The sequence below is a fragment of the Rhea pennata genome, chromosome 3, assembly GCF_028389875.1.
Source record: "Rhea pennata isolate bPtePen1 chromosome 3, bPtePen1.pri, whole genome shotgun sequence".
Classification (NCBI taxonomy): Eukaryota; Metazoa; Chordata; class Aves; order Rheiformes; family Rheidae; genus Rhea; species Rhea pennata.
In genome coordinates, this window is record NC_084665.1 from 25,225,342 (window position 1) to 25,242,288 (window position 16,947).

Below are 16,947 nucleotides of genomic sequence, written 5' to 3' on the forward strand. Positions count from 1 at the left end.
CATATCCTCTCTTCTATCTCTGAACAGAAAAGCAGCATGTCTAACAATACATACATTTCAAAGCTCACTGTCTGAAATTTCAGACTAATGCATCCCACTTTTAGCTACATCATCACAGTGATATCTGTAGGTTATAAATGAGATTTGCAATGTAATATCCCTTTGCTAAGATATGTGAATCCAAAAGTAAAGATCATAACTGTAACTATCACTCTGCTGACAAACTCTTTCAGCTGTCAAACTAGTCCTATAATGCTTCAGATTAAAAAGGAAAGAAATCCCATTATCAACCCAAAAGAAAAAAAAAAAAGTCTGATGTAATTACATTAATAGATTAGTTTTCTTGTAGAGAAAACTAGGAGACACTTGTTTTCTATCTAAGATCTATTTCTTCAAGTAAGCATATGCAAAAGAATGTGCATATAAAGAAACCTTTATTGAAAACATTTGATTGAATGTATTCACCTAGCTAAACTATTAAAATAAACAAGCCTGCTGGAAAGTTGTTGTCCGTTTTAGAAATTGTTTTATTTCAGCACAGACTCAGTATTCCCAATAAACAGCAATTTCTCAATAAAAAATGTTGTGTAGAGAAATAATGCTTTAATTGGAACAGAGGTTAAAGAACACTCTGATGAAACTAATTATCCAACCTCTTTTCAGGTTCTTCCACCACCTGTTTTACTTTCCTTCTTCCATCAAACTATACAATTTCATATTTTCACACTAATGCTCCCCTGCTAATGGAGCTTCTTAAAACATTGCTCAAATTGTTGTGGCCTTGTTTATGAATTCAGTTTGCTCTGTTGCTTTATAATTGCTCTCAGATTTTTTGAGGCTTTTTCACATTCCTCTTTTTTGGTCATCTCCTATTTAGGCACATGCTGCTTTGCAATTTCCCCTAAAACATGGTTAATACAACTAATCTGATCTAATGGCTAGCTGCTGCTAAAAGAGGGGAACACCTCCCTCATACAAATGTCCTCCATTACACAGTCTCTAATGCTTCTGTTTTTATGGAAAGTCAGTTCAGGCACTTAACTGATGGGAAACTCTTGTGTTTATGCATGTATCATATTATATATGTGTGTATATATATGTGTGTGTGTGTAAATAACTAATTTTTTTTCCTGTTTTAGCTCCTTTACTAGCTCTCTGCAGGGTCATATGAGTGTAGTAGTGTTGCTACAAAGGAAGTAACAGGAGTACGTAGCCACAGGCTATGGAATGAGGCTGTCCTCCCCACAAGCAGTTATTTGTTGGATCAGCTTAGCTCTACCATCATCCTGCACCTCTGCTAACAGTCGGCCTTACTGTAAAGGCTCTGAGATGGATCTTCCTCCTCAGCCACCTTTACTCCTTGAAGTACAATTTTCCAGAGCTGTCTGTGAAAGACACTTTATACCTTCCCAGCAATTACCTGCCTCAAATGATAGCCTGCTACTCGCTAGCTGTCCTTCCACCCCTGGCTCACAGCCTCTCCAGGCTTTCCGTATAAAGTGTCTCCTGTGATCAGCCATAGCTACTCCTCACTCTTCCAGCAGATTTATTTTAGTTATACTGTTCAGCATTTATATTTCCTTCACTGTGGGAAGCGGACTAGTCTCACTGCTTTTATACCCTGTAATTCAGTTAAATACATAGTACTTCAGTGAGAACTGGTAAAAACAAAACAGTTAATACAAACTGTACAAAACATTAATGTAATTCCCTACATTGATTTTACATAAAGCAGTTAATAATAAAACTAAGGCAGTATTGATCAGACCACTAAATCATAAACCTAGAAAGGATTTTAATACAAAAAGCCTACTTTGTCAAATTCTGCCTGCAGAGTGCTGAAGTCATTTTTGGCTTGCTGGAGCTCCTGATTCAGTTTGTTTTTTATCTGGTTGCACTGCTGATCCAGTGTTTGTAAGGAACGTTGCTGGCAAAATAGTTCCTAGAAAACAGCGGTATGTTAGAATAGAAATAAACATATAACTGCAACAATTATCTATTTTGGTTACTGTAGCTATAACAAATGATATTCATTAGCTAATACTGACTGCCTAGGGAAATCTGTCTTTTATAATTAAATTTTAAACAACGTTGATGCACACTGCAAATTCAATGCAGGTAAGAACAGTCCTAGCCCAATCTAAGTCTGCTTAAAAACTCTATCACAGCAACATTCACAGAGAGGGAAAAAGAATCCAAAGCTAGTAAGGAAATTAATATTTTTCAGCTCATAGATAATCTTTCATATAAGAATTACACTGACAAAACTGACAAATTCATCTCTTCTTTGTTGTTTCTTAATATAACTTAGGGTTGATTTTTTTTCAAGGAAAAAAAAACAAAAAAAAAAGTCTTTAATATGCAGCACAGGATTGAGCAACAACAGAATCTTAAAAGGGCATTCATGAAATCTACACAAAAAGAATAGCATCCCTAAAGTGCACTTGAAATCTGCAGAAGGTTGTGGACCTCACGACATGCCATATAAGCATACCAGCTGTACTTGGCTTTTCTCATGAGGCTTGTTCCTATCATTTTGGATCTTACAGCTGTGATTCTGTACAGATCAGGAAGTAGTTTATGATAAGATGTAGAACAGTAAGAATCATGGAGATACTTAAGAGCAATAAATGGAAAAAAGGATATCAGCAATAATTTCTTTGCAAAAGCTGCAGGATGCTCTACTAATAAATTTTATGATGCTTGTGAAGCAGGAAAGGCCATAAAGTGCTAGTGGTTCTCTTTGGTATTTTCCTTCTAGTTACCTCACATTCTTCAAAACATGCACTCACTTCTGTCCCCATCATTTCCTCCAGTGAGAAGTTCTAATAACACCAAGAGATCCATCTGTATGAATACTAGTATATTCATACACATTATCACACATATACATATTTCATATACATTTATATAATCACATTTATTGTCTCTGTCTAGAGATCTACCTAGTCTGCCAGAAAAGGAAATCTGGGTAGGAACAAAAGCTCTCAGAAGCAGCTGAAACTGTCAGTATCAATTTCTGTACCCCTGCCTTCCTAATCTCACTTGAACAAGCTAGCAACTTGAATCCCCTGTTGCGAGGCATGTAACACATCAGCCTCCTTTTCACCAGCTGCCAATTGTCACAACATTACCATAGTTAAAGAATATATACTTCATATAGTATATAAAGAATATAAACTTTACCCATGCATACAAATACACATAATCACTTCAACTCATGGAATACAAAATGCTTCACTAAAGAAACAGAACCATACTGCCACCAGTCAAATTAAAAAAAGGAGAGAGAAAAAAAATACAAAATAAGAAAAGGTTCAGAGTGAAAGCACTTAAGTCCAGTGTATTTTAGACAGTTATATTTGTGAAATGACGCCAGCACCACTTAACATTCTAGTATGTTCTGCTCAAGAGCAAAACAGCAGAAGAGGCCTGCAAATTTTCTATTTCGTACAGCAGTTGACACCGTGTAAACAAACAGATCCTAAGTATCAAGGTAAGAAAGGATAATTGTGGAACCCATGCAAACAGAATAGCCTAAAAAAATATAGTTTATATTTTAAAAATGAAAGATATGACACCAACCGGGCATAGCTGAAACTAGTAACTAATGCTGACTAAGTACAGAGTAGCTACATAGGGCTCTTCTGCAAAACTCTGGTCAGGAACTTGACCTCAGTGCATGCAAGGAAGTCTTTTGCACCCTCATACACTGCTTATAGATGAAATGATGAATTTAATGTATTTATGTTCCAAAGCATTCCAATAATTATTTCTGAAGTTTAGGGACTGATCCTGCCTTCTAAGGCTTAAGTGCTACATAAGATATAAACTGCAGAAAATCTTTTTTTCTTTAGATGAGTCGCCAGGACAAAAAAAATGTGCTTCATCTAATTTCGCATGTTCAAAAATTAGCTAGCTACATCTCGGCTAATAGTGGAGGCTCCTTCCACTACTAGCACACAGACACACAGCTCCAGAGTGAAGATCAGTATCTAAGGTATCTTGAATAACCTGCTAGAGGAGCCTATCTCTTTCCACAGACTAGAGTAGAGTCCTAAGTAACTAGTTTGGCTGACACCTACATTTCAAATGTTTGAGGTAAGCTAAGATGAATCCCACCTTCTGAATCTGAAGTTTGCATGGAGAAATTTAAACAAACATTTTATGCATCAGCAGGGCAATCTCCTACCCAATCCCCCAAACAAAAAAGTACTTAAAATACTCCTCTGAAATGGCTTTATTACTTCCAAATCTGAGCAACGTCTCATATTTCCTAAACACTGACATTTTATGAAGCTTCAGAAAAAAATATATGAAGTGTTTAGCTTGAGCTTTGATTAATGTGAATGCTAAACTTAATCCCCCTACAGAAATGTACCTGGGATGCTACTTTGCCTCTGCTATAGCTGGCAAGAAGGAACAAAAAAAAGTTATGCTATTCCCAAATGTTATGATCTTCTGTGCCTGATCTAGAATAAGAATAGAGATACAATCCAGAAGAAATCAGTGTTTCATGTGAGAGATGCATGCAAATTCAAATCAGACTCCACATGAACAAATAACAGAGTAGAGTCAAGAAATTTAAAACCGTGTATACATAATTCTGTGAACAATGAAGCCAATGAAACCTGGTTTCTTATGGGTTTGTATCAGCTGCTCTCTCACATGGATTCTGTCCAACAAGTACTAAAATAATTCTACATCTCCCTGACAGCCTCTCTCCTTTATTGGGATGTTTGTTTTCAGTTTTTCAATTACCTTTGAGATCTTAACTGCTCTGTCCAATTTGGTTGCAATTAACTGAAAAGCAGACACACAAAACAAGCCATGCAATTTTACCTCTTCAGGAAATCAAAATAAAAAAACGTTGTTCTTCCCTTACCTCTTGGTATTCCTTTTCCTTTGCTTTTATTTTCTGTTCTAAAGAGCAACGAGTACTTTCAGCATTTTGTCTTTGACAATTCAGTTCTTCTGACATTTTTTTCACCTTTTGCTCCATCAATTTGACCTATAATAATTTAGTTATCAGTCATAAATGTTAAAAATGCAAGTCTTATTTATGTTTGTATACATTCATATAAAAAGCACTGATTTTACTTACCACAATTGCTTTGGCATTCCAATAACCTACACTTTAACTTGCCTGGCAACACACAAATTCTTAGCAATCCAAGGTAATGAACATGTATTTGCTTATCATCTTAGTGTTAATCATCTTCATAAAATCAGGGTCTTTGATGATAGCAGTTTGGGGACAAAGACAATAGTTTCTTAAAAATCATATGTATATAACTTTTTGCCTCAATTATTTTATCTGCTTGACAGTCTACAGAAATGTGCTATATCTGACACTAAAACTAAGTTTCCAGTATCTCAGGCTGTTAAGACCTAAAGAATGTCCCCTAACTGCTAAACAACTTAATATTTAGACTTGGAATGTAACTGCATATTACATGGAATTTCAGAGTGATTCAGCACACTGATGCTGATAGGAAAAAGAATATATAGTATCTTACCCTACTTGAACAACAGCAGGGGAACATTTTTCATAATCCAAACTTTAAATAAAAAAACAGTAGCCTATGTTCTGGTTTAACCTCTATGTTAAAAGTATATCAGTTTGTTACCTAATTCAGTTTATTAAATTAGTATTAGGCTAACTAAGACAGTGAAGCAATGTCAAATTAATTCCACAAAGATAAAAATTTATTTTTATTCCAAACACAATCTACAAATGCAAAGTATTCTCTACAAAGTTGCACAAAAATATTTAATATTTTTTTCCAGAGAGTGAGAAAAACTGGCCAAAAGTGAACAGAACTGTTTTTTTCCTGATGGCAAAGGCAGCTCATGAACTTAATGATAACAATAACCCATCTATGTAATAAGAAGATAAGAAGAAGGTAGTAATAATGGGTACACAGTAAATAACAGGGTTTGTGAGGATCTACAAGACCACATGAAAAATTATTTGCCAATCAGAAGGGTAGTGAATCTTGTATGATGTTAAATAGGATACTTAACAACAGAGGAAATGCTGTGGTCATGAGTCCGTGATCATGCCACTGACATAGCGAGAAGTGCAAAAGGGAGGAACTAATTAAATTTAAATTTAGGCTGCTAAGCTGGAAAATAAAGTCCAAAAACTCAATGCAGTTCTATATACAAAGAATTAGGAGCAGGCAGAAGATCCTTGTTTCAATGCAAGAATAAGAAAATCAAATAGAAAGCAGCATCTTTTAGATGTTAGAAGCAAAGGAACCTTTTGGGACAAGACAATGCTGTGCTGTACCTTAAGGATGGACTACATCTTAATTAAAATGGAGCCAGACAATCCCACTTATCCATGTCTTTCCTTATTTGTATTCTTAGTTATACAGTCTTGCCCCTTCCCTTGTCTTGGATTTAATGCCAATTTGATTCCCCAGTAAGACAATAAAACTCTCTTAAACTGGTAGAAAATCAACCAGGCAAAATTAAGCAAATAATATTCAATGGATTTAGGAAGTTGAGACAGGTTAGGAGATCAAATAAACGAAAAAAAAAAAAAAAGACATTTTCAGAGCAAGTGAGCTTTTAACTTGGTTCAGTTCTTCCGACAAGCTCACTACGAGTGCCTTTATATATTCAGTGGATTGTATCAATAACATGATTTTACCTTACACTCAGCCATAACCTCTCTAAACCAGCTACTCACAGAGACAGCAAAGAGAATTTTACTGTCTCAAAAGAAAAACTGATTAACCCTCAACATGCAAATAGGTATTTTTAATGACCAACACAGACCTTGTAGAAAATAGCACAATTTTCCAGTATCTGTAGGTACCAGGTAGAAACTTGCTGACAAAGACAGATAACAATTATTACACTTGGAGAAGATACACACAGAAACATGTTTTTTCCTTTGTTATAGATGACTGAAAGTAAATAAAGAACAACATGGGAATACGAAGACTGAAGGAATTATGACCTCTGTGCACTACTTTCAAGTTTGTGAAATGCTGTGAAAAAAGACTCTAGAAAGGTATTGCAACTGGACTAATTAGGAAAAAAATTATTAATGGTTATGTCACACAGTCTGAACTCAGTAATTATGAACACTGGCACTTTCTTTATCATTGCACAATTATAAGCAAAAAACAGAACTATTTCACATATATATACATAAACACACACACATATATATACATATATCACTTAAGATTCTTGGCAAAGCAAATTGTACCACCCTTTTGCTCCTTATTAGTTAGTGTAGCTATGTATGTAAACTGCTTAGGATTAGCTCACGAAATCCCATTAAAACTATATAAATTCTCCATCTTTAATGGCATTTTAACTTAGATTTTATTTTTTCCAGAAGTAATTTAAAATCCAAAGGCTAGCTCCATGAAATACTGTAGTTTAAGAAACAGATGCTCATTTTCATGGCAGAATCTATTTAAGGTCAGAATTTGCCACCAGATGTCATTGTTGCTCTATGCAACTTTATCAGAAAATAATTTTCAGAATTCAAATAGATCTTGCCTGAGGGCTAGACCTGGAAGATGAAAAATACTTCTTCAGAGGTAGTAAGAAGCTTCCAGAAAACAGGCAACTGCTTAGGAGTATCTACATTTGTGCAAGTAATACACAAACTAACATATGCTTATCAAAACTCAGTCCTCAACAAACGCTAAAGAAAACTTATCTGAGTACCTTGGTTCTTATTAAAATGGCTGAAAATGATGCACATTAGTATTGGGAATGCATTGTAACAACAAACAGAAGACGTGTGATGCATTATTTTACCTGTGCAGTAGCTTGGTCAAGTTGCGTTCTCAGTCTAGTCAATTCATCCTTGTTTTTGTTCAGAATGTTATCCTTCTCTGTTAATTCCAACTTCATTCTATCCAGCTGGAGTTGAATCTCTTGATGTTTATTCATATGAGTTTTCTTCTCTTTTTCTAGAACTTGTAGCTGTTGTTCTAGATCTTTAATTCTGGAATTTAGCTCTGAATTTCAAAAGCAATCAAGATCAATGATACTTTCAGCTTGGAAAAGTATTTCTTCCAGGTGCTGAAATTTCACGGGATCTATACATTCTAATATATTTAGTATGTTTGATAAGAACACAAGCCTCTGACAAAGGCAGATACCTTGTAAATTGTTCAGCAAAATAAAATGAAAATTTTTAATTTTCTATTCTACTACTTCTATCTTAATGACCAAAATTATCAAGATTAAAAGATAGCTGACTTTAAATCAATCAGGTTCACTTTGAAACATATAAGAACGCAGGAAAAAATGGAATTCAAATAAAAGAGCTGCAAAGGCAAATACAATTTGTTCCTCGTTACAAAAAACTGGGGTTTTAAGAAAGCATGCAGAAAATAAGTCACTCAATATATTAAAATCTTTAAAGTAAAGAATGCCACTACAAACATATATTTGGAGCAAAAGTGAGCCTTTGCATGGAAGAGGCTTTTCAACTATTAGGTATTAGCAAATTTTATTTTATATTTATATTATATTTTAAACAATAACCTTTAATCTACCCCTAAAGCAGCCTACATACAAAACAAAACCAAGTGATATTGTCATGATATACATAAGCAACAGTTTGCTTCCCAAAATTTTGCAGAAGAAAAGAGTAGTCATCTTTTTTTTTTTTTTGGGGGGGGGGGGAAGGAGGTTATCAAGAATTACTATTATCTGGTAATTGTTTTTATAAAAAACAATTCCATTGGTGCGGAATTTATATGGCTATGTACAAACTACAAAGATGTAAATCAGTCTTCCAAATTGAAGATTCTGATTAGGTTTAAATTTTACATGTAGGGAGTACAGGAACTGGTAAAACAATCTTACAAGAAACAATTACTGGAAAAGCTCGCCCAATGCTAGGTTTAAGTAAATGTTCACTAAATCCATAACAGACAATTTTTTCTCCTTTGACTATCAAATCTCAAGCAAAAGTATTTCTGGATATCAATATGCATGAAATAAGAAGGTATTTCTTTGGTTATCTTTGTATTTTAATATCATACTTCATCCTAGGCCTTCCTGTAACATCCTTTATAGACAGAACTTAGTTACTCATCAAACAAGTTTCAATCAAGTAATGTTTAATACATATATTGCTCAGCATTAAATCTCAACGGTCATACAAAATTAAGGAAGCAATATAGTATAATTTAACAGTGAGATGTAACGAAATCCAGAATTTCACTACATGCATTTTTAAGGGAATTGTTCTATGAACAATGGAATTAATGAAGCTTGTTTCTCTAAAATTTGTTTATATGATGACCAGTCATCTCACCAAAAAATACAAACTCTCCTATTCTCTCTCTTATACCTTTATGTTAATGATAGTGGATAATACTGTACTGTACTGGCTGTTCATTGAGAATACCATCACATTAGCAGCCAGCTCAGCTAGTTGCCAAAGGAAACAATAGATATCTTTCTCGTTTCCTCACTAAAGCACTAATGTTGATATCTCTTTTCTGTCCAGACACCAGTTTTCACAAAACTATATAGGAGACTGCCTTTGAGTTTTAAAGAAATATGAGATACCTTGATTCTGTACTCTTAGCTGGTTGATGTGTGAAGAACTATTACAATTCTCAACGAAACTGTTGTTGAGCTCTTTCTTCTCTGATACTATATTAGAATTTGTTTCTTTTTCCCATGGGAAACAGGATGTTGTGGAACTTCTCCTTGCAGGGGTTTCTTGATTTCTAGATGGTGTCTTTTCTTGTTGCCATGAAAACACAGATGAGGAAGCCTGATGCCGTGCAATCTCCCTGTGACTCAAACTGCTTTGAGGATAAGGCTGATTAATTTTCTGTGACCAAGAAAAAAAAGAATCTACCTTTACACAGCTCTGTATCTTAAAAATAACAAAATATTTCATTTATTAATAAGTTCAAAATAGGTCTTGTGGTCAATTCACATTTTTACAACCACCACATCATCCATTAGTGCAATTTACTGATTCATACCACTGCTTTTTATACAACATTATTTAACTTTAATTTAAACCTAGGCATCCAAGAATACTTGGTAAAGCTAAATTTATCCACGACAGTTGGAATCTCAAAGACAAGAGGATTTATCTGTTTCTTTGTACTTAACATACACAGATTTTTGTCTGTTTTGAGAGTTCTCCCATCATTTACTCCTGCTATCCTCCTCCTTTAGTTTTTTTTAAAAAAATCAAAACCCAAGTTTTCATGGGCAATTCCTGACACAAGCAAACTGCAAGAGATACAGTTCTAGACTAATGTATCTGGTAACCAGCCTAGTTGTTTTGGACAAGTACAAGTAAGTTGAGAGAACAAACTCATTATTTACATTTTCACATACAAAGTACCTAAAAATTCCAACAATATAATTTGACAGGTATCAGTTTTCAGCCTCTTCCTAGAGAAAAATTTAACAGAACCAAAACACCATGTATTTTTACACTATCAAATCTGTTTAAAATGAAAAAAATCAAGATTTCTATTGTATTTTTATATTTGATTTCCAAATGTCCATTTGAACTGTTTTTTTTTAACTAATGCCCTAAACCAGGTAGTACTCAGCATGACTTCAGTCCAATCTGAGGATATGCTGTCATGTAGGAATGGCTGTGCTAGGACCAGATGTCTGTCTAGCCCAAAAAAACTCTTTCCAGTCCTATGACACAACGTATTTAGAGAAAGAGCATAAAAATCCACCAGGTATACAGCAGTCATTCCCTTGATATGCCATTTAAATTTAGAGTTCCTGAGCTAAACGTCCAAAATTCAAAAGATTGAATCCAGAAAATTAAGGGAGTTAATAATCATTTTTACTGAAATGTTTTACGTGAACTTTCCCTTTGTATCTGCTTATGTTTTTGTTTTCCACATATTCCGTGACATTGTTCCACTATTTAATAAAGTTCATTCTGAAAAAATAGGTTTTGTTCTAAGCCTGATAATGTAGTTAGTTGTGGCTTATAAAAAAAACAGAAAATGACCATTGCATGTTTCCTCTCTCCAGCCTCTGTCCTTTGTACCATCCAGTTCAATGTATCTGTTCTGAGATGAGATGACCACAATTGCAAGCAATATTCAAGATGTGAGTGCCATATAGTTTTATATAAGCCGGGAAAAGTATTTTCTCATTAGTTCTTAATTATTTTCCTAAAAATTTCTTTCTGATCATTGCTGAACATGAAACTGAAGTTTTCAGAGAAACAGAAACCATAATTCCAGAATTGCTTTCTGGAACAGTTTCACCAAATTAGGAGCCTGGATGTATTGAGTATGCATTGTTACAATTATGTTTTCTAGATGTGTTTTTTGACACTGAATTTTGTTTCCTGTCTTATTGCAATTATTCCGTATTGTGTAATCCTGCAGAGTCTTCAACCATGTCACTCACCTGTCTTTCAGATCATAAATGAATATGCTGAGTAGCACAATTCTCTGCACAGACCCTTCTAGGACTCCACTGTTGAATTCTCCAACTGTAAAAACTGACCATTTATTCCTAGCCCTCAATCTTTACTTTTCAATTATTGAGAAGACCTCTCTCTTATCAAAATAATTGTGTTTTCTTTGAGCTTTTTGGAAATCCACTGACATTATATTGTCTGAATCACACTTAGTCATAAGTTCTCTGACTTCTTAAAAACAAAAACTCTGAAATACGAGGGGTATGATGTCCTTTCACAAAAAAGGATGGCTGACATTTTCTTAATATATCATATCTATACATGTATCAACAAATGCCATGCATATATCAACAAATGTATTAATTTATTTTAGTTTCTAACAATTTGCCCAGTATAAAAAAAATCAGCCTTTCTAAACTACAGTTCCAAGAAACAGCAGTGTAAGTCTTTTTAAAAACTGGCACTATCCTTGTCACCTAGTGCCAAGAGGAGACTGAAATAAGTTACACATTATAGCGAGTCAGCAGTGCCACACTGAAGTACCTTATAAATTCATGGATAAATATTATCTGTATCTGATGATTTATTATTACTCATTTTACCAAGCTATTTTAAGATTTTTCAAATTTGAGGCTGTGCCACAGATTCAACCTCCATAAAGAAAGGCTCTAATACAGAAAATTTTTAAAGCTTTTGAACAGTAAATACCAAGTAAAAACTCATTTCAGCTTTTCTTCTACAGACTTTTGTTTCTTGAGGGCTCCTTTCATATTTTAATCATCTATTGGCCTCTGAAATTCTCTAATAAAGTTCCCACTCTTGATGCACTTGAAAAATTTACTGGTTTTTATTCTCTTAGGAAGTTATTTTCTTTTCAAGACTATTTGACCATCCTTTCACATTTAATTTCCCCATATTGGAAGGCTGTTCTATTATCCTTTCTTGGACAAGATTTCCAGTTTTTGGAATATGTGTTTTCATTCTTACTGTCCTCCTTTACTATTCAATTAGGTTGGCCTTTTCCTTTGATTCTCTAAGATTATTTTTGAATGGTAGTATACACTAATTAATTCTCTTATTTTTAATAATAATTTAAGTGATGTGAAAAACAATTTCTACGTTTCTTTAGAAAATTGTACGGTAAATTCTGAAAACCGCGTCCTTCTCCATTTTCCAAATTTGGTCAGCATTTATTTTCTCGGCTATCCCACACACCATTTCAAAAAACACTTACTGTAACCTGGATGGTTCTCAGTTCCATTTCTAGCTTTTTTCTTTCTTCTACTTCTTTATTGTACTTTTCTTCTAATTCTTCAAACTTAGCATCTACAAAAATATAATGAATATTTAGCAATAATCTAGCTTAATACATAGGTAAACTTTTCTAGCCTATTAATTCTTACAGAAAGACAGGAGTGATAAAAATGAACAGCTATTAGAAGTGTCAGATAATGAAGAGGAAAAAACTGTATATGAATTATTTTCAGTAATTTAGGGACTCAAGCACACTGATGGGAAATCTGGAATTTGACATTAGACTGAAAATACAACAATTACAATTAATTAGCCAATACCAGTTTATGTATTTAAATAAATAAATGTATGTGTGTACACACACAGAAAGTATTTTTCCCACTAGTACTCCCCTAGCATTAATATGACTAAGAAACTTCCAAAAATTAAGACTGGTGCTTTTCCTTGACTTCTTTTCAATGGAACAGAAATCGGACAAGAACTCATTTAGGATTCTACCGCTGGAATTTTAAGAGGAACATATTACTCCAAAAAAAGTCTTGCTTCCCTTTTCTTGAATTTGTATATAATCATATAACTCTCTCAAACAATTCTAGAGCTAGAATGCTTTGTACCATCTGAAAGTATTTAACAATTCAGCTTTTAATGAAAAGAACTCAGTAACAATACTATTTTAAATACAGTTATTTTAATCTAATCCTTATTGCAGGAGGACCACACTTACAAATTCTGAATTCTTGACGTTTTGAGTACTGCATCCTTTTACAGACACACACACACATATGTAAGAAAATAATGTAAGGAAAAAAAGAAAAAAAAGGAACAATAATGCAACAACGCATCTCAGTTTTCCCATCAGAGTAAGATTTAGATGCCAATACACATAGAATATTTGATCACAGCAAAGAAGTAACAGTTTGCTCAATACTGAACCCATGAAAGCTCTTCAGTGTAGACAGCGTAGGTGTGTCTGGCTACAGAATAATTCTCCAGTTAAGGAATTTTCCTCTCACTTTTCTAGTTCATTCAAATCCTGTAAATCTATCTGATGTCTTGATGTCCAAATAAAGATAGAAGAGATGCTATGAAGTAGCTAGAGAGGGTTTGTTTTAATTATGTAGATTAGTAGGCAGAATAATAATCTAATTCAAAGACAATCTTCTAGAGAAATAACACAAACAATTGTTTACTGAATTTTAACTAAAGCACTTATATGTGAAATAGAAGGAAGTTTGCTCTTCCCTATATGAACAGCAACTTACACTTGGAACAGATATTTTATTTCAAAAGATTGCTACTGTCTAGTGATTAAAATTCCTATTACTGTTCCATGCCCATCAATGTAGTGCTAAAAATAAAAAAATATTTGTCATAAATGTTAAATGTTTGCTAGTAAGTTTTAAATTGAGAATCTATGGTGTCATGAGTCAGGCACTGATAACAAACCTATGTAGTATGGACAAGGCAACATAGTGAAAGTATAATGTTCAAAATTCCCCTACCACCTTCCAAGAAAAGTGACATTTTAGTTAACTATCTGTGCTAAATGAAGAAAAATTAAATTACCTTTATAACTTTGAACTGGCGTAAAAGGAGCACTAAAGCTCTTCTGTGGAGTACCACTGAATGATAAGTCTCCTGTAATCAGTGCTTGCTGACTTTTCTCAAGCTCACATTTGTATCTGTTTATGGAAAGAAGTAATAGCAAGAATTTGTTATGGAAACTAAGAGTTTTATTATCTGTTTTTAAGAACCTGAACCACAGCAATACAGGAATTCTAAGAACTTGATTTAAAGGTCAGTTTGGAATTAGACCATTAGACCTTCATATCTACAGGAAATCAAGATATTTCCACAGGTAGTTTTTAGTTATTATAACACAGAAATATGAATAAAGAAAATATAAATTGTATTTATAATTTCAACACATTTATTCAATTACATAGGACTCAAAACTAAAAAAATATCATGTAGATGAACACTTAGAACTGTATACAATTTCACTATATGAATTCATAGTCCAATTAAATACACTGAAATCACTGTAAAAAGCAATGATTCCTTCTTCTTCAGAAAATGTCATTTGTAGAAAATATACTACACCTTATTAGTGTTGATACTGCATATTGTGAAAAACATAGGCACATCTCAAAAGCAGAAGGGCATACCCTCTATCTACCTCTATCTACTTTTTTTTGTGTAACATTTACAATGCTACTCCCAAAACCACCACAGTCTATTCTGCTATATGGATAGAGCAGCTGTTCTATGGAGAGTTATGTGCTCATCCAAGGAATCCACATAAGATGTTTGAAGATTATATAACAGCTGCAGTCAGTAACGTGGACACTTCAGTTTGTGCCAAGTGAACACTAGTTGAAAAGACTGTTAATAGGCTGAAGCCCACTGTTAGTGGCTGAACAACTCTCCATTCCATTCTCCTAACCCATGAGAGCATCTCCTAGAGTGAACTGTTAATTGCTATAAAGTGGTAGATAATCAGTTATCATTATAAAACCAAAACATAAAAGCAAAGTGATTGTCAAAAGTCAAGTCAACTGATGTTCCTTAGTACAGGGTAGCTATGCAAGGTAGTATAGAAGAAATAAGAGAGACATGGAGCTACTGGAGAGAGTCCAGCATAGGGCTACAAAGATGATCAGAGGGCTGGAGAACCTGCCCTATGAGTAAAGGCTGCGAGAGCTGGGCCTGTTTAGCCTGGGGAAGAGAAGACTGAGGGGGAATCTTATCAATGTGTTTAAGTACCTGAAGGGAAGGTGTCAAGGGGAAGGGGACAAACTCTTTTCAGTTGTCCCGTGTGGCAGGACAAGAGGCAACGGGCAGAAATTGAAGCACAGGAAGTTCCACCTGAATGTGAGGGGGAATTTCTTCACTGTGAGAGTGACAGAGCACTGGAACAGGTTGCCCAGAGAGGTTGTGGCATCTCCTTCTCTGGAGATCTTCAAGGCCCGCCTCGATGCAACCCTGTCTAACGTGCTCTAGGTGATCCTGCTGAGCAGGGAGGTTGGACTAAATGATCTCCAGAGGTCCCTTCCAACCTTACTGAGTCTATGATTCTAAGAGATTTCAGTAAATCAAACTTTCTACACAGTTTTGGGATGGATAAATACATAGCCTCAGCCTGCAACCTCTCTGGCCTAGCCAAGGTCATTTTGTTTGCATCAACCTTGCTAAATTACACTGGCTACTTCATTAATGGACTTTGTAAGGAATTGGCAAGAAGTTAGTGGTGCTAAATATCAGACGTATGTGTTTATATAAAGAACCTTCTCACAGCTGCCAAATATCTAGTTTAATCATGATTCTCAAAGTCAGCTATCATTAGACTAGTAAAAGTGTGTGGGGGGTGGGGGGTGGGGAAAGAAACTACAGGACAGTAGGCACAATATAGCTCCCCCTTTATTTGTGAGGTATAAGTTCCAAAGGTTAAAGGAAACTGACACATTTGAAGCCCCAACAAACAAACAGTGAGAAATTTGATAACTGCTGTGCTAGTAATTATAAAGACAGAGCTGGGTCCTAGGTAATTGCAGGGGCAGAATAACTTCATTGAAGCTCCATATACTGCAAGAAGGGAAGGCTTCTTTGGTATGAAAAGAAACATGCAAGATGTTAATATTCACTTTATTATGAACAGTTGTCGCAGTAGCATTTTCAGGTGAATCATTTGAGAGATGTCTCCAGTAGGGAAGTTTTTATTGCATGAACTGCATTACATATCTATAAACAGCACAGATTTTTATTAGTGTTGTAACACTGAGGCAATGAATGACACCTTAACCTAAAATATAACATGTCATGCATCAAGAAATAGCAACTCAAAAAAACCAACAATGAGTACAGTTGCATAGACCATACATCAATGCAAAGGTGATGTTTTTGATTTTTTTTTTAAGATTCCCCGTGAACTTTTGTCCACTGGAAGAGTTCAGCAAGAACTGCTGAACTACAAAGGAGGGCAAGTGTCCCACACCTGTATTTCAGTATTTGGTGAGCAGGAAGAATTGTCACTGAATTTCTAGGCTATCGCATCACTTCTTTACCTAAGCAATTGGATGCAGTAATTCAGTCACAGCACTATTTTTGGCTTCTTCATCTTCTACTCCAATAGATGTTCACATCTCCTTCTTCCAGATGTACTGGTAGATTTGATCTTAGAGAATGAATTTTTTATGCACTTTTCTCTTGATTCTAAATACTTTGCAGGCATCAATAAGGCTCCCAAAGATGTATCCTCCTGAGGCCATCTTTAACTAAGA

At 34.6% G+C, this 16,947-nt stretch overlaps 2 protein-coding genes across 3 annotated transcripts in view; one reads left to right on the forward strand and one right to left on the reverse strand.

The window, feature by feature from the left end:
- Positions 1-16,947, forward strand: part of LOC134138327 (spermatogenesis-associated protein 7-like) — a 93,306-nt gene that overhangs the window by 74,138 nt on the left and 2,221 nt on the right. For both annotated transcript variants that reach the window (XM_062571822.1, XM_062571823.1), the window contains exon 11: positions 11,017-11,094. In XM_062571822.1, coding sequence (XP_062427806.1) covers positions 11,017-11,058 — 42 coding nt within the window. In that variant the 3' untranslated portion in view covers positions 11,059-11,094. The remainder of the gene's footprint in view (positions 1-11,016; positions 11,095-16,947) is intronic.
- Positions 1-16,947, reverse strand: part of CENPF (centromere protein F) — a 40,057-nt gene that overhangs the window by 20,931 nt on the left and 2,179 nt on the right. Inside the window, exons 3-8 of the mRNA XM_062571819.1 lie at positions 14,234-14,349; positions 12,648-12,739; positions 9,562-9,832; positions 7,792-7,994; positions 4,886-5,011; positions 1,814-1,942 (exon numbers count right to left, since the gene is read on the reverse strand). Of these exons, the coding sequence (XP_062427803.1) occupies positions 1,814-1,942; positions 4,886-5,011; positions 7,792-7,994; positions 9,562-9,832; positions 12,648-12,739; positions 14,234-14,349 (937 nt within the window). The remainder of the gene's footprint in view (positions 1-1,813; positions 1,943-4,885; positions 5,012-7,791; positions 7,995-9,561; positions 9,833-12,647; positions 12,740-14,233; positions 14,350-16,947) is intronic.